Here is an 18,422-nt window from a genome sequence, read left to right as displayed (position 1 = left end):
TTAAATCTTAACGGGCTGAAATTCGTGAGCAACGCATTCAAATTTTAACAATGAGTGATTTCAATAGTTTTCGGTTTTTTTGAGACACCCTGTAGATTTTAACTACAGTTAACGCTTTCGAAATTTCTAAGCGTTTAGTTCTTCTTAGCTTATAATTACTAGTCATTTACTTCACAACAAAACCCCATCCATGCACATGCAAGAGACATAAAAATACATTTATTGCCTATTGGTTTATGGTTAAAAATGTTCAAGTTCCGGGTATAATAAAATTTCATAACATGTACTAAAGTTTATTCTTTATTTCCGTCCTATAATTATATCCTCATGCATGTATCGCGGGATTCGTTTACACTGCACTCGATTCTTTGGCACAGCATGGCTAAAATTGGTACCCATGCCCAGTTTTATTAGTGTTCAGGCTAACAAAACAAAGGCCAAACACGGATGAAATTGCTTCGAGTACCCATTTTAGCCGTGCTGTGCCAATTGAGTGTAGCTATATATAGTGTAAACTGACGGGGCAACCTCTATACATGTTGCGTTTACGTGTATCCTCCACAGGTGTAAACGCACCGAATCCGGATCGGATACATGTGACGCACTGTCAGACTCAAACCTCCGGCAATTTCTTGATTGCCAGGACCTCAACACTATAATTATACGTAATAATGATCTTTAACATTTCACTGCCTTTTGACAACAGAATCAGCAAGTGATCTGTGACGTTCAGTATACTGACTTAGAGATAAGCCATGATTCGGTTAATGGTGGATGTTTAAGAAAATAGAGCCTGTTTAAATCATCCTGTCTAGCCGGGAGTTTATTAATATTCGAATTCCGCGTTATCTAGATCCAAGCAACAGATGCCAGGATCCCGCGGAACCATTACACGGATAAAAATTAGCCCTCCATTACACGGTTAAAATTTGATCATGTTGTCGCATCAGGAGTGAACAATGTTGTACAATGTTGTTGAACCGTGTTGAACCATCAATGTTGATGCAAAGCACAACATTGTGATTTTTTAGGCGCGTAAATTTGCGCCATGGCTTTTCGTTCTAACTGTGTTCGAAAAATAATATAATGAAGTTTCGAGGGGAAATTACGAGTCTAGCAAACGCAGAAACTGTTAAGATCTTATTAGTGTAATTGTGAAGATTGCCGGGCATACCATGCACTTAAGTCAAGAGACCAATACACCGACACCCTGCTCGCGGATACCCTGATCTTAGACGAGATTTGATTCGCTGTAGAAAACTAACGAGCCCTAATCAAATTTCGTGTACCATAAGAGTGTTTCCACAACTTATTTTCATACGACTGGCCTCATAGGAAGATAGCATTGGCAAAAGAGAGAAACAAAGAACTTTTCAAGACTACATAAATCATAACATACCCTATTAACACTGATCCCTCCCTTGTGGCTACCATGCATTTTTGAAGGAAATTTGCTACTATTGTTTGTGGAAATCCTGCATCAGACATTCCTCGTCAGTTCGACGTCTTATGAGAAAGAAAAACCAAAAATGAAGCTATATATTATAGTTATATGTACTTATAACAAGTCATCACAAACCACACATCATCGGATTTTATTGTTAAACTTGTATTATCTTAATTATAATGGTTTTACTATTGCAATTGCATAATAAAATCCTAACATACACTTGATAATTTCTCACTAATTTCGTCTTGTTCGATATAATAAAATTTTTATTACATAAATAATTTTGATATTCTCGTCAATGCAATAGCGTTAACTAAAGCATAATCACGTTCCAAACTTTTACATTTTGCATTCAGCTGCATTAAAATATTGTGACTGGTCTACTCGACTGTTTGTGTTCTCACCCTGTTAGCTACCAATAATCAATCAAAAGCATTCGCCTTAATTTGCTGTATAAATAAACATAACAAAATGTCTAAACAATTGAATCAATGGGACGTGCCACTATCTTAAATCTAAGAAACAGATATAGTTTCTTATAAGTCGTAAATAAAATTAAAAACTTGTGCGGTGTTCAACTACAAATGATCGTTCAAGGTCGTTCGCCCGCAGCCAGTCTGCGGTTGATATCTTCAATTACGGGTGGTAGTTCAGCAATACTATCAATGACGTAATGTGCGCCAGCGTTCGCCAAGGTTTCGTACGATTTCGCAATCTTCAGTTCATACTCCTCCTCACTCAGTTCGTTTATTTCATCCTCATTCAATGCCACGTAATTTCCCTTTAAATGAAAAGTCACCATGAAAATTAGAACTTCACAGTTTTATCTCATAATTTTTCTATATCGATCTAAATTGGGAATACTATAGGCTGTTTTCCACTTACGCGTTTTTCGGTTTTTCATACGCACATTAAAGTCTAAATCCTTATACACGTTGCCTTCGAAAAAACTACATTTAGTAGAATATACATGGTTTGGGGACCACTTAAAACTACAATACAACTCATTAACTATGTTGAGGCAGATTTATGCAAAAATTTAAATTGTCTCATCACATGTCTATTGTATTTTGCACAGATAAACCAATAGCAATCTTTTAATTTTTCAAGTCAAGGTTGAGGAGCTCAGCAAGAAAAATGCCATTGGTAAGTTTGGCTAAAATACAATAGACACGTGACGAGAAAGGAACCTTTTTTTGCATAAACCTGGACAACAACATAGTTAATAAGTTGTTTGTACTTAGTCTTTTATTTAGTCTCCAAACCATGTAAATTCTATTAACGGTGAGAAAAACGAAGTGAAAAAATTGAAGGAACTTAGTTTTCAGCATATTTTAGTATGCATTAGTTGACCTAGATGTTAAATAATAAAAAATTTTAAATCATTTAAAATTTTCCGTACGTGTACGTGCGTATATAAAAAACCTTGTAAGTGAAAAATAAGAAATACGTGTGGATCCTACCCGGGATGCCTTAGTCACAACTATTCTTAGTTCACACACTCCTATACTGTAACTGGTGTGTGATCAGGGACTGAGTGGAACCAGTCATGGGCGGCGAACATTGTTAACCAATGCAAACAAAAAATACGGCAGTAGTTTATATATCGATATACTCTAATACACAGACAAGCAAAGGTAAATGAATTGCTAGCAGAGTTCTTATTCCATGTTTTGTTCGAAATTTGTTCTATAAAAACTGCTTGTATTTTTAGGGAGGCTAAGCTACAATATTTTCTCCCAGTATAGCCCCTTGTTTTGCTTCCTGGAACGAGCTACTTACAAACTACAAACTACAAATTAGTATATTAAATATTATACAAAGAGAATGCAAATGCTACTAACCGTTCTAGCCAGGCCAACACTCCAACAACCTGCTGATGTTCCCTCTCGCACACCGTCTTTTGTATCATCAACTTTTACTATGGCCGAAATCGGATTCACATCCAATCGTATGGCGTTCAACCATACCATATAAGGAAATGGTCGCGCCTGTGGTACTTCGTCAGCGGCAACATAGCAATCTGGTTCATAACCATTTTCTGCCGCGATCTTCTTGAGGATATCTACCATAGGGGTTGTGAACCCCGTGGTGGACCCTATTTTTAGCCCCCAGTCTTTTTGGAGAACGTTAACAGTGTCTACTGCACCTGTCAACAGAAAAAAACTGAAAAGATTATTATCTGATTAGACTACCATCATCAGTGGATCCCATAAGCCATTTTCCACTTCGTTTTTTCATCCTCCGATAACATTCATTTTCCAACCGTGCGGATAAACGTGTCTGAAAAGTCGCGATACCAAAATTTAGAGCTACTTGTACGACATATGTAGCTGTAGCTATTATCTAAGTACACAATGTCAGAATCGAACTTTTTTTTCAAGTGCAGCTTTTGCATTTTTTGTGTACAAAAATATCTCCTCTTTAGCCATGGAATAAAATCATTGGGGGGGGGCTTTCCCAGTTTTTTTTTATGACATCTAATGACCCCAAAAAGATTATATTAGTTGTAATACTAATTCTAGTTCTAACATATCGTTGATGATTAACGAACATTTGTAATTCCCAGTTAAATATTGCGAACTGATGACGTTTATCTTTACCTGTGATCATTTCGGAATATTCTTCCAAACAGGCCAGTTGCATTGGAACAAAATTTTCAAACATTCTTTCCACATCTTCTTCAGTTGGACTTCGACCAAACTTCTCCTTCCATCTTCTTCGCACAGTGTCGATTTGTGTGATCATCCGAATGTGGACCTTCTTGTGCCTGAAAGTATAAAGTGAACGTAGTAAGAATACGTATAAGTAAAGGTGATATATTTATAGAACTATAGACGTAAAAATCTACTGTACCAGCTGACTAGTTATCACCGCCATCAGCGACGTCACGTACCTTCCCATGGGTTCACGGGCTTCCTCCATAGTGATTGGCACTCCTTCTTGTTCAAACACTTTAACAAATACAACGGCTGGCGAGTACACACCACAGTCCAGCACTGTTCCTGCCCAGTCTAGAATGACAGCCTTTATCTTGCCTTGATATACGCGGATGTTTCGATATTCTGTCCTGGGATTTGCCAGTAGAGCACCTTGAAATGGTTACATGGTCATAAATTAGTACACCTGCAAACTCCATACAAAAAGATACAAGTTCGTGATACTGTATTTTAAATCTCACAATCGAGAACATGCAAAAAAGATTGGACATTCCGTTCGACCGTATTAATAACATCCAGAATTGCGAAGCTATAGAGTTCGTTCACTATACATTTAAGTTATAATAATGGGGCTGATTGAATGATCGTATAGCATACTTCATATTGTACAATAGTCACACCTGATTTTTTAACTTATGAGAGATCGTCGCAGTATTGCAAAAGACCTTGGCTTTCTTTAAGTGGTCATATACATATAAAGAAATGCTACATGTGGAATTTAGCTACTTTTAAGTTTTAAGTGCATGTTTCAGAGAATATTGCTCAATGTTCACATGAGTGAAACATTTTTTTCACAACACCGGGAAAAAATTACACATTTCCTGGCAACCACAACCGAGTAATATCCTGTTTATTTAAAAAAAATATGTAAAAAAATTATACAAAAAAATATATAAAAAAGGTTAAGCGATTTTTGAGTCACATGCATTTAAACACATCTTTTCTTAGTGGCTAAAAACTTTATAGAACACTCACTTTTTACCGGATGACTTAAAAACGACCAGTGCATGTTGTTGACTGCATCATCCCGACCCCGTTAAAAATGTACAGTTAATTGCACTCAAATACACTTCATGATCATTTCACTTCACTCAGTCATTTCACTTCACTACATTATACAACAGATGCCGGATTAAACCATGCAATAAACCAATAATTACAATGAAAGGCTGTACACTGAAAATTTTATAGTTGGTCTTTTTCAAGACACAAAACAACCATCAAATGATTCAAATCTAAAAACCCTTATAATACATATTATCATAATTTTTTTTTAAAAATTTACAGCCCGACGATCATGATCAGCCATAGGCGACAGCATGTTTGGTATCGATGTCCAATGATTGACGTCATAACGTGGGATACGCGATATTTTTCAGAATGTAAACTCTGCTTCTTATTATTATGAAACAGTATTGAGAAATAGAGCTATTAAAATGTAAACCATCTTCCATTAATCACCCTAACTTTTTCAGTTTCACCTGGTTATTTTATCGCACGACGTTCAGTACTCAAAACTAAGTATGGTTTGGCTTTGTCTTGGATTTCTTGGTCATTTACTCAAGAATGCGTAAAAACGATTAAATCTCCTTTGCCAATTGCTATATCCTATTTTACCCATGTGTTTTTAATCCCCTTATAATAGAAAAAATTGACAGGGTTTAGACAGGCAGTTTTTGTGGCTTTAGGATTAATTGAACTTGATCACGAAACACTGAATAAATGCAGGAATTGATGCCAGGCAACGCCATTTATTAAGATTAATATTTGCTTGAACAGAAGACAAAAAGCTTTTGTTAAGGGATATCAGGTGCGGTCACGTTTCACCTTGAAGAATAAAGCATTGTCTTCAGTTGGTTTCAATTTTTGGTTAACCGAGTAGTTACAATACAGCTAAGCCCTGCCCCGGAATAACCACCTATGACCATGATTAATCGTAAATAACTCAGACGGATATTTTATACTTCTTGCTCTTGGCTACAATCACGTGTTTACAATTCATTAGCACCCCCAGTGTTGTTATTTTTTCCGGTTTTTCTCTCTAGGTCAATAACAAGTGTTGCCAAGTCATGTGAGATACGCGTGCATGAAAGAAATAAGCAACAAAAAAACATCAATGCAATTATTCATGCATGTCTACGCCATGGCAATACAATTTTACTAAGATTATTAACAATTTAATATTTTGTTCCTGTATAACAACGTTAGACATTACCGCTGTATGTCGGTAGCACATGTTTTAGGTCTTTTGTCCTTTCGCGGAAGCTAGTCAGCCTAGCCTTGTGACATATCGCTAAATGGCAGTGTTCAAATGCAAAAATTTCGTCTATCACTCAACGCCTTGTTCAGTACAAGTTACTAGTACATGTAAGTTACAACACCCGCTACACATGATACTCGGCTATATTTTCACCACCAGTACTACATCTATACGGCTCTATGACTATGTTATGCTAGTGCTACGTCTATATGGCTCTATGTTATGCTAGTGCTACGTCTATATGGCTCTATGTTATGCTAGTACTACGTTTACCGCTTCATGCTGTTTATATATATGAATCACGATGATCTAGTCTGAAACCAGAGGTCTGAAGCTAAGCACTGATAAAGCTTAGGCTAAAGCCTATACACACCTTATTATATTTGAATCATCAAAGGCAAAGTGAAATGTGGTCAAGTGACTAGGAGACGAATATTTTCAGAATACGCCTCGATATGACTTCTGTATTCTTAAATGCATGAAATGCATGGCCATGGGGGCCATGCGTTACAACAAGTTGTATTATAAATGTCTGTCACATTTATTTCGGAGGTCCTAATCAGTATATGACTATAGGCCTTACAGAATAGAGACAAATATTTATATATCGTTCAAAAATTACACAAATACAACTTACACAAGCAGTTTGACAGGGTAGTGAAACGAATTACGTGTTGCAAATACGCCTCTCGGAATCAATACTTCAGACAATAATCGTCTGGCAAAGAATGTTTGGCGAGATATCGTCAAATGTTTTAGTCAGTCACATATCAAAATTCGAGTAGTTTTGGTGTTTTCAAAAGTAAATAAAATCTCAATGCTTCAACACAATAGTGGACGTAATATAAAATTATGTTTACATAAATATTACCGACAACGCTATAGGAAATATACTTGTTTGTTAGACCATGACATGGCCATGAGGGAAAGCCACAAGCGAACGAAGAGATTTTAGAACATTTTACCGGCTACAAATATATGGGATAACTTACGTGAAGCTACGCACACACGACACGGGTTCACACGTGTGCCGAGACAATTATGACAAAATTTTATTATTATAGTTAATGTATATACCTGATATACTCTCGAATGCTTGTGCCGTCTTAATATGTGATGGACCGTTGCTCAATTTTCGTTGAGAAAGTGGGGTTAGGCAAACTGCCCGCAAAACGGCATTCGTTGTAACAGTTTTCCTGAGAACAGACAACATTTCGCCTCTTGTCCTTGACGCTGTAGGGAAAATGACGCGCTGGCTGAAAGACAAGTGTTTTTAAACTTTTTATTGCCCACGATATGGCGCCGGCCGGATATGACGATTTTCGACTGTCAACAATCTTATAACACGCTTAGTATCACATACAGGTCACATGGATAACACGGAGTCGGAGCTCCGGAGCCGGAGTGTCGGAGCCGGAGTCAAAATTACGCAGTCTGACGTCATGATATTGGAAAACACGGAGTCAACAATTATGGAAAACACGGAGTGAAAACTTAAATATGGAAAACACCGAGTCAAAACTTGTGGAAAACATGGAGTCTGCAAAAAACATGGAAAGACGGAGCATAAATGTTTGGAAAACACGGAGTCATCGTAAATTATACATATATATATTCATAAATTAAGGATCATAAGTCTATATTAATTTTTTATATACCACAGTAATAGGATAAAAGAAAGAATAAACAATAACAAAAGATTATATCTATAATGCCTCTTGCTCAAAGTCAGAGAATTATTGTTGTAACTACATTACGTGTCCTTATATCACCTAAAAAACCCGCTGTAACAAAACAATTAAAATTAAAATACAGCAATCGACAATATTGTTTATGTTTACGCCATGCATATTATGTTGTTATAATGCGACTTTATAAGTTTTAAATAAAGCTCTTTCCAAATGTCTCTGTTAAAAAAACTTTATGCACTGGCAATAGAAAATTTCCCTGGGCTTGTCACCTTGCCGCGGTGGTGAAGCTTGTGTCTCAGTGACCCCAAGGCTATGCCGGTGGGGACTTAGTCCCTGGTGGGTCCAACCGTTCCGAATTGGTCGAGGGATAGAGACCAGACAAAGGACAGCCCCTGGTCCTCCAGGTTGGGGGTTGGGCGTCAGGCTAATCACCTGATCCCGTAAAAAATTGCTGATTACAGAAACCTGTCAGGCCCTGCGCGCCTTACTGGCGCAATAGGCCTTGATGATGATGATGAATAGAAAATTGAGCGTATTCTGCGTGATACTTACATGGAAGTTACCTGTATGCCGATACTTTGTCTAGCTTGTGGACTTCATTTACACGTACTTTTAAAAGCATGCAAAGGTTATTAGTTACAAAACGCAAAGAAAGCTACTGGGTTTAGTCGTTAGTTGATATTCGGACAGCTGGATACGAGTCCCCCCACCGCCAAATAAACAGATCCTTATGCGCACCATGCAGTAACGTTTTTGACTAATATTTTTATGCTCACTCGTTTCCAAAATTCGGACACAACCTAAAAATTCCTACTATTTAGTGAATGTGAAAACAGACCCCGACCCCCCGACTTATCGAAATCACCACAGTTGTTTCTCGAAGCGGTATGTCATAGCTTGAACTAATATAGCAAACACGGGTTATGTCAAGAGTAGTAAAACAATGATGTAAGTCACATTTCAAATAGTAAAACATGGTTTTGTTTATTACAACAATTCACACCTATGAATGATGTAAGCCAATCTATGATTTACAAATTCTTCGATATGCAGTTAAATATTAAATCAATAAAAATTAGATATGCTGTATGCAAATCATATAAAATATTAAGAAGTCTCATTCAAATATGTGATTAAGCGTCTTCTATATATGTTAGCAGTTTTTCTTGGCTTTTAATTTAGTAATACTAAAAAGCTTTGCATAAGAATAAAATGATTATATAATTATGTATAAATTATTGCCATTGCCAATTTATTGATGGGCCTAAGAGTTTCAGCATAAACACTACCGAACAGCAAACGGTGATGACAGTTAAAATCTGGGCACACACCCCAATCTAGACTAACATGCAAATATCTCCTATTTCAAAAATCGTGCTTCTCATATGCCAAACGTATGGGTTTTTTTTCACTTCCAGGACCAAACAGGTCATATGCGATGTCATTAAATGACACTAGCATGCAGTAGGTTCATATTTTTCTAACGTGGGCCCCATGATGATGAGTAACGAAAGGAATTAACCTGGTTCACGGCACATCATATAGAGGAATGAGTGGATATACATCCAACCATAGACAATCCAAAAGACACTGTCTTCTGGATTGTCTATGATCCAACCTAACAGCGCAATTTTGCTTTCTATTTTAAACTTGTCCGCTGCTTAAACTAAACGCCTTTGAACAACCTGGCTCAAATAGCTAACATGAGGTCGATGGGCAACGATTACTTTCAAAATTTTACTATTCAATGAATAAAGTGTGCAATTCATGCAGGTATATTAGGTATATGCATAAGACCTGATGTAGATTCAGCAGATAACAAGAACCAGAACAATGTTTCAAACAACTTAAAAAAGATTGATTGACATTGAACCAGCATATTTCCTCCCAGATAATTACAGGTGAATCACCGTTTGCTGTATGATACTGCTTATATATAGCAACTGAAATAATTTGGATAGTTGTCACCATGTGTAAATTTTAAGAATGGCTTCGTCAAATTTATTACTATATTTAATTTGTTTGGTATTCTATATAAATTATATTTATTTACAAATCATTAATTGATTGCGATTTATCGCTTTGTCCCAACCACAAAAGTAAAGTCTAAGAAAACATCGACTTATATAACGGATGCAAAACCTACGAAATGTGTAAACATGCATGCAGCTGAATGCAGTGTTTTCAGCGAATGAAAGGCGATACTGTAATTGTGGCTGGGTGTTCAGAGGACAATCATAATTGAATTAGATTTAGTATATAAATTAGATTATACGTCAATGTATAGAAAGCGAGAAACGCTAGTTTAAAGTATAATTACTATTTAAATACTGAAAAATAATTCTCGTCTCAAAAAGAGCAAATTAGGAGCCTAAATTAGTTGCAAAGAGGAATTTTTTATAAATAGCTTTCTCACTGGTCAAAAATTTGCCATGTCCGGAGTTACCGGTTTCCATATATAATAGAATACGTGCACCACAATGAATATCACTGTTATAAGACTGTTTTCTGTTCTTTTTTTACATTTCCACACATGCCTATAAAAAGGCCGCCTACTGACTGTACCATATTAGTAATGTTGGATCTTTTGTATTCAAGACAAATTCTGAAGTACGGCACGAAAATGTGATAGTCATAGCGTGGCACAGCAACCGTGTATTGCATCCGTGTATTGCTACGATTATCTGGTGATGGTTAAAATTTGAAAACCGTGCATCTAATTCACAATTTTTGTTATACTGTCGGAAATTTTGTATGAAATATTGCAGGTTTTTAATGGACTATATTTCATTGCTATCATGCAAATATATAGCTATATAAGTTCAACTGGTACCCAAGACGAAAATAGGTTTCTATTATTTGCCGAAGCCAAGGCGAATATCGCTGAAAAACCGAAACGAAAACGTGTCGTATAATTACAAAGGTGCATGAGAATTCACTTTGTATAAACGTAAACAAATATCTCAGCAATTCAAACAAAACGATGTTTTATGCGAATTAAGAACGTGAGGTTCTGCACCGTTATACTTAGAAATAATTTTTGGGCAATTTTTTTGCTTCTTGGTTAATTTTTGTTCAGCATAAAATTAATTATTTCTCAATTTCTCATTTCGGCCAGTTTTGGGGTGATTATCGCGTTATGTCCGTGGCCACTGGGCCAAGCAGTGCATGGTCAAAGCCACAAAGGCCCACAATGTTCAACAACCACCTTTGTAATTATTCTAATGGACAAATAGTGCATGTCAGCATTTCTATTTTACCCCATAGTAACGACAATAATCTCCAGATATTTCATTGGGAATGAGACAGACCACATTTAGCGAAAGCCATTTGTTTACGGAGTTCCATAATTTCCCAGTAAATGTCAGTCACTACATAAAGATACAAAAAAGATACATTTTGTCCTCTTAATTGGCTGCATGCATGCATGTTCATTCACTTATCTGCGCATGCGAAAAGCCCAGATTACGTGCGAGTTACAGTACGCGATTATTCACGTTTAAAAGCAATTTTCTATTTCAACAGCTTTGCCCCACAGAGGGGAAACGTGCCTTGGAAGTTTTATATGTTTATACAGCTCATTCTTGAATTTTTTTAGATATTTCAAAACCGTAAAGCAAAACGATCTTTTTGAGATAACAGTGAAAATATAAAGTGAAAAATTCAGGATGAAATTTCGAAGCCTAAACATGCAATCGTCTGAAGCCAACTTTTTTAACATTTTAATTTTTATACCGCGGATCGTGTAGATGGGAGTCACAAACATAGGTAACGCGTATTGCTCTGTGTTATAATATTGATATACAGCGACCTACCGTCTTTTTTAACCAATCCGAGATAAAGGTATCGAATATAGGTGAAAAAATCACAAACTGCGACAAGCTATAACGAGAATAAAAATATGTACTTTAGCCTTTATAGTGTATGTTCTAACTAAACAACTACATAGGTAAATATAAATATCTTAGCAAACACCCTTTTTAATGATCAATAAAAAAACAAGGAGAGTACAAGCAATCCGACAAATTGATTTCATCAAAAACAAATTTGCAAGGAAAACTTCAGTATATGTATATGTGTATACGAGCAAGTGAACAACACTTTACAATGAAGAAACCTTGCTTGGTTGCATGTAGTTCTGATATTTTACAAAATACGTGATGCTCTGAGAGTGTTTTAGGGAGAGTCACAGGAAGTGAGGAGGTGTCACTTGAATTCGATCAAAGCCCACTTAAATGTAACTACAACAAAGAATGTTTGTCGTTGGAAAAGCGGGGGTTTGATATCAAAGAGACAGATAATATGAACCATCTTGTATTGTGTGTGGGGGGTGTATGTGGAAATCTACTATATATAGATCATTGTTAAGAGGGCGTATCCGCGTATGTGTTTCAGTGTCACGTTATTCTCAAGAGGATATATTGGTAACGTTGGTCACGTTATTCTCAAGAGCATATACGGGTAATCGTCACACAACGTAACGTATTTTGTGAGCGGCCCCCAATTAAGTAAGCACATATCTGAAGCATACAGCCTACCCTATGTCGTGCACTTTGAGAGATATAATGCCACTCTGACGTGTCCGACGCTGCAACTCTGTAACGACATATCCTCATTGCACCGGTTAATGCACATTTCCTAAACAAATGCAAAAGATCAATCATGGACGTACTTCGTAATCATGCGCAAGTACATACATTAACTGCAAGCGCATCCTTTTGAAGACTTATTTTCCTCTATTTTGTATTCTCACCTTCTAATTCCCTTCGTTGACAGAAGCTCCAACACAAGGCTGTTGCTTTCAATGGCGTCCTGAAACGTCGTTGACAACTAACGAAATATGTTCAGATTGTTAATTAAATGTGCCAAACGTATCATTAGTTGTTACGCCGCATACCAACGTTTCACAATCTGTGTACCTGTTTATTTGTGAAGTCTAAACATGGACCCACATCTTCGTTATACATCCTTGACAAAAATGGCTGAGTCCGATCAAATTTTCTGTCCTCCATCCACGCCAAAAACTCTTTAAAAACAATAACATCCACCTAAAAACAAGAACCCCATATTTAAAAAAATACTATTCACAATCCTGGAATAACAAAAAAAATTGTGTTTATGGGAACAGGATTTTTGACACCAAAGGCCATGCTATACGGTGCAATTTTCCTTGCAACTTGCAATGCAATTCTTCTTTAAAAAGATGTAAATTAGTGAAGAGTCTTAAAAATGTAAGTGCAAGAGGCGCCATGGAGCGTAATAAAGACAAAAGTGCGGTAGTTGCCAAATTTACATCTCTCAAAAGAAGAATTGCATTGCAAGTTGCAAGAAAAATTGCACCGTTTAACAGGGCCTTAACAGAAATGGAAAAATCCAAAAACTTGCTGCGAGTATTCGACAGCTAACATAAGACATCTATAAGAATGTTAGAATTACTCGTTCGATACTTGCTGACCTTTTCTTTCTGCCAGTGCTAAAGTGCAACTGTATTAATGCATGCTCTGCATGTTTTATATCATAATCATTCAGGTATATACTCTGGTACACTGCCTACTTTCTAACACATATGCACACACTTTCTGTTTCTACCCCCTTCCATGACTTCCTGCCTTCCTTTCTTTTTTTCTCCCGTCTTTCTTTTCCTCTCCCTCCTTTTTTTCCCGATACTTCATCCACTGATCCAAAACGGATGTTTTACAACTGGATACTATACCTCTTTTTCCTGATTTGCTACATTGCCGCCTTCACTTTTCACGTCAAAATTATTATTCATATTCATACAGTGGACAGAGCCGCACGAATCACAACTGTTGAGCTGCTCGGTGCTCCGGCGTCGAAATCCTGGTTTGCTTGGCGTGGATGTTATAACTAAAGTCTTTAAAGCTTCAACCTCTGCCTCCAACATATCAACCTAAAAGAGCATGCACCGTAAGCCTCCGGAATGTTTCGGTCACTATAACTGGTCACTAGACTGGTTTCCCTGTTATATTAAATTGATAAATTTACAACACAAGACACAGGCATCACCCTAATAATAATCAATGCGCGCAAGCGTTTTACCGAATAGTTACCCGCTTGTGTGTACCTATAGATTCATGAAAAGCGTTCAATCGCTGACAGACCTTCAAATTGGCCTGGTTCTCATCTCACCACCAGTCGGCGACGCTGCGATGGCTATATTGTCGATAATCACTGATAATCACTTCGCTAGCAGCCAACAAAAAGACATCTCCGAATGTCGGTGCCGTATGACATTAACCAGGCTTTACCTTGCTATTCGTTTCATTAAACTTTTTTTCAGCATTACTTTGCTTGATGTTCGCTTCAAGAACCATGGCGTGCGCCTCCTGAATGAATAAATACTTTGGAAGCTTTTGAAATTAAGGATTCAGCCCATTCAGGAAGAAATAGAAAATCGTTATATCCCCTGGGATGTTAATGTGTTCGCCATTGGCGTGACGTCACACGTGGGATCTTCGCATTGTGGCATTACTGATATTTCAATATTGAATAGCGAAATATTTAGTATTGAATGATTTCGCGAGGAATTTGAACATGGTTGCCACTATAAAAATTATTGAGGGTTGTGATATTGTGTTTAGCAGTGGTTATAACGTGGGCATTTAAATTTGTAACCGGTTCCGGCAATAAAGTTTATTGCTACAAGAAAGAATTATTATTATTATTAAGTCTTTCCTCGGAGAAATCTTGGACACTCTAGTGAACTCAAGGAACTGAAGGAAACATTATACAGCCACAACACAATATTGCCATTTATTTTTCTGTTTGTACACCCTGTGGTTTTTGTCAGTCTAAAGCATATATAGAGATAATTACTAAAGGTCCCTTATACAATGATTAGAATCGTAGTAATTATGACATCTATTGATGTCTATTGTCGGAAGTCTAGCGGGCATAAGATGCTTTGTCTGACGATCACAAATGATTAATTTAGATCTCTGTATGACTGTATCCTAATTTACCTGAAACAAACTTGCAGTCAATTCTTCCAATTCGGATTCAAGCTCATTGCGTAAACTCGACAGTTTTAACACTTCCTCGTCCTTCAGTTTCAACTCCTACATTTGCAAAAAAAATTCAAATTGATGAACAGCTTGATTAACGTTGGTCAACCTATTAATGAATTCAAATGAAATGTTGAAAATCTGTCTAAACAAGATGGGTGTGACTGTGAGTGTACATCTTGGTAAAAGGTCCTGATATTGGTATCAGATTCAAGTTATCAAAAATTAGAAACAAATGTTGCAGACATAATCATAATCACAATAGGAATATGCAAATTTCAATGGAAATATGAGTTTAGTAAGCCCCATTTCTATTAAAAACATGCATAGATGTATCAAATAAGTAGCTACATGTAAATGGCAAGCTTAGGTGTAGCAATTGTTTTAAAACTCAACTCTGACGAAAATGAATGTGATAGTGAGAAAACACATGGTTCATCCATCTGAAATGTGGGATATTTTCATTAATGAAATATATATAGTCATATAAGTAAATCTTTAGTAAATCTATTCTACCCAGTATGTATAGGTACAGTATGTATGTTAATAGTTGTATTAACCAATAGTCCCCCACCTTTACACATGTATATGTTTATCAGATGCCACCTTTATACTCTTACCTCTTGGGCTCGATTCAATTGTTCCTGTAACCTATCAAAAGCTTGAGCTTTCATTAAGTCCTGACTGTATCTCCTGCTTAAATAGTCCAAATCATGACTTTCTGTACTGTACGTTGATGAACTAAAACAAAATGGCTAAAACGTATTGAACTGCAAATTTTGTTCCTTCAAGAAGCTAAATAAAATACTTGGTAATAAATCTTACAAGTATATAAGCTTACTAAAGGAAGTGATATATTTAAATTAAGCTAAACAACAAAGAATGCAGCTCTCCAATCTGCTGCAACTGCTGTACTTTATGGTGATCGAACTAGGGAACATATATAACTGATGATTCCAGACTTTTCTAGTTATCAAGTGAATTGTTTGGTATTAGAAAATATTGTTAAAAATGACAAAATATGCACTGCAAAATTTTGTTGATCACCATTTTTAAGCCACTTCTTTGTTAGCTCAAATGCCTAACATACAAATAGCTGTATCCATATAATGGCCAAATATTGGAAGAGATAACTGAAGCCATGAATGGCAACATAACAAGTTCTGCTATGTACCCTTTGATGCAGATAATTATACCTGGTTAGAAAGCAGTATGTAAATTAAATTTCATCACTGTATAAACATCAAACCTTTTCGCTAATCTTTGTTTCCTTAGCACTGCAATCTTCTTCATTGAAGCAGTTGCCCCTCCATGGGTGGAGGCTCTTTGCCGAAACTCTCCTGAAGAAGCTGACGACAAGGAAGTCTTCGAATCCACCTTCACGGCCACTGGTGTTGGTATATGTGCACATGACTTTACCACAATACCCAACTCAGGTTCGCTTGAGCATCGATTTAACACAAATCCATTTTCAACTGGAGATTCATGGCCAATACCTTTGTCTGGCATTCCATCCATTTCATACAAATTTATTTTTAATAATTTATATAAATGCAATGGAATGTGTTACTACATGACCTTGGCTTGGATCATATTGGATATATTAATCTCTTTCCCAACAAATTTCATAAAATATCTCCCAAAACGTTGATCTCGTAAAAAATTCCCACAAGCTTTCTTCTTAGATATTCCTTCTATAACAACATAGCAACCAGCGGGTCCAATATTATCGATCGGTGCTAATACATAATATATACATATAAAATTAAATCCAGTTTTTTAAAACGACAGTATGAACAAACAACGAATACTCGATAAAATTATTTCGTTGTGCGTGTAATACAAACTTTCCTTGTCTTGTAAATGCTCTAAAAAGACCAAAATAGCCAAATTCGTGGTCTTTAATCCGTCGGAATTCAACTTTTCCGGCTTGTTATAGCATGCATATAAATATATAATCCGCCGACCTTCGTGATCTCTGACTGTTTGTTGTGACAAATTATGTAAATTTATCAACAATTAAAAACAACTCATTCCCCAGTTCAAGTAAATATATACACGCAATGAACAGCAAAATCTGTAGATCATTCAGGTCCCTCGCATAATAACAGAAATACGAAAAAGACAGCCAAACATATATTTGCTCACAGCACAAACGACTTTACTGACGTAAGTTACGTCGTTCTTCAATGACTTCAAATTCGTGTAGGTCCCGCGATATCTACACGTAAGTCACGCCATAGCCACAGAATACCTAACAGAAGTGGAACTCCTGTACTTTTTTCGTAAGTGTGATTCGTCATGATTCGTCACTTAGCAAGTGCATTTTTTTTAGGTAGTCACCCCCCTGCCAATACTAAAAATGGGGTAATTTTAGACATTGGCAGGGGGGTGACTACCTCAAAAAAATGCACTTGGTAAGTCACGAATCATGACGAATCACACTTACGAAAAAATAGTATAGAGTTCCACTTCTGTTAGGTATTCTGTGCCTGTGGGGCCGGTTGTTCGAAAGGCGTTCAGCTTAAACGGTGGATAAACCAAAGTTTAAAATTACTCTCATGCATCTTGTGAATGACTAAATCTGCATCTTATGCATTAAATATGTACTTCCATTGAACAATTAAGCTATTTACATCGAAATATTTCAGCTCAGTTGTTCTATAAATATATAGTTTTGCTTTCCATTTTGAACTTATCCACCGTTTAAGCTAAACGCCTTTCGAACAACCGGCCCCAGTTCAAGTAAATATATACACGCAATGAACAGCAAAATCTGTAGATCATTCAGGTTCCTCGCATAATAACAGAAATACGAAAAAGACAGCCAAACATGTATTTGCTCACAGCACAAACGACTTTACTTACGTAAGTTACGTCGTTCTTCAATGACTTCAAATTCGTGTAGGTCCCGCGATATCTACACCATGTCTTTATACTGTGTCTACACGTAAGTCACGCCATAGCCCTCAAACTGGCCGTATCCATGAGACAGTGAACTCAAATTAACTTCTAAGTAAATACAACTCTGGTAGCTCTAATAATAGAGTTAATTTTGTGAGACAGATGGGACCAAATAGACCAAGAAAGCTTCTTTGGAACATTAATCGGCGTTTATATGCTACTTGCCACCCACTCAGTCACCCAACCCTAAGCTGAAACATTAGTCACCCCAAACAAGCTGAAAAAGATCGTCAGTCCACTCTAGCCTCTTAATTAAATTAATGCGTTGCACTAGGTGAAAGCTCTGAGATGTCAACTAAACAGTAAACACGG

General features: G+C 36.6%; 2 protein-coding genes across 2 annotated transcripts; both read right to left on the bottom strand.

Moving 5' to 3' along the window:
• Positions 1-1,583: 1,583 nt before the first annotated feature.
• LOC114521151 (phosphonoacetaldehyde hydrolase-like) lies at positions 1,584-7,712 on the bottom strand. The gene is made up of 5 exons (XM_028541565.1): positions 7,508-7,712; positions 4,347-4,542; positions 4,054-4,220; positions 3,295-3,599; positions 1,584-2,231 (listed from the first exon to the last, which is right to left on the bottom strand). Exons 1-5 carry the CDS (start codon positions 7,641-7,643, stop codon positions 2,043-2,045), a joined length of 993 nt encoding a protein of 330 aa, XP_028397366.1. The 5' UTR covers positions 7,644-7,712; the 3' UTR covers positions 1,584-2,042.
• A 2,195-nt stretch (positions 7,713-9,907) lies between these two features.
• On the bottom strand, positions 9,908-17,385 carry LOC114521137 (guanine nucleotide exchange factor for Rab-3A-like). Its single transcript, XM_028541548.1, has 11 exons — positions 16,994-17,385; positions 16,396-16,885; positions 15,767-15,887; positions 15,105-15,200; positions 14,391-14,468; positions 13,835-14,032; positions 13,041-13,169; positions 12,875-12,951; positions 12,660-12,759; positions 11,937-12,003; positions 9,908-11,492 (listed from the first exon to the last, which is right to left on the bottom strand). The coding sequence occupies exons 2-11, from the start codon at positions 16,662-16,664 to the stop codon at positions 11,413-11,415; spliced, it is 1,215 nt and encodes a 404-aa protein (XP_028397349.1). The 5' UTR covers positions 16,665-16,885; positions 16,994-17,385; the 3' UTR covers positions 9,908-11,412.
• Between the last annotated feature and the right edge of the window lie 1,037 nt (positions 17,386-18,422).

Source organism: Dendronephthya gigantea, unplaced genomic scaffold (assembly GCF_004324835.1).
Source record: "Dendronephthya gigantea isolate DGI-Jeju-01 unplaced genomic scaffold, DenGig_1.0 000019F, whole genome shotgun sequence".
Taxonomy (NCBI): Eukaryota; Metazoa; Cnidaria; class Anthozoa; order Malacalcyonacea; family Nephtheidae; genus Dendronephthya; species Dendronephthya gigantea.
The sequence above is the reverse complement of the archived record's forward strand: the minus strand, read 5'-3'. Positions and strand labels throughout refer to the sequence as shown.

What these genes read in the sequence shown, in the direction of transcription:
- LOC114521137 (XM_028541548.1), bottom strand. Translation starts at nt 16,664, where the DNA reads ATGGATGGAATGCCAGACAAAGGTATTGGCCATGAATCTCCAGTTGAA. An exon ending in AATTGAATCGAGCCCAAGAG is followed by an intron (nt 15,201 to 15,766) that starts GTAAGAGTATAA and finishes TTGCAAATGTAG; the next exon opens with GAGTTGAAACTGAAGGACGA. An exon ending in TAGCAAATCAGGAAAAAGAG is followed by an intron (nt 13,170 to 13,834) that starts GTATAGTATCCA and finishes TCTTGTTTTTAG; the next exon opens with GTGGATGTTATTGTTTTTAA.
- LOC114521151 (XM_028541565.1), bottom strand. Translation starts at nt 7,643, where the DNA reads ATGTTGTCTGTTCTCAGGAAAACTGTTACAACGAATGCCGTTTTGCGG. An exon ending in ATATTCCGAAATGATCACAG is followed by an intron (nt 3,600 to 4,053) that starts GTAAAGATAAAC and finishes TTCTGTTGACAG; the next exon opens with GTGCAGTAGACACTGTTAAC. An exon ending in GTGTTGGCCTGGCTAGAACG is followed by an intron (nt 2,232 to 3,294) that starts GTTAGTAGCATT and finishes TTTCATTTAAAG; the next exon opens with GGAAATTACGTGGCATTGAA.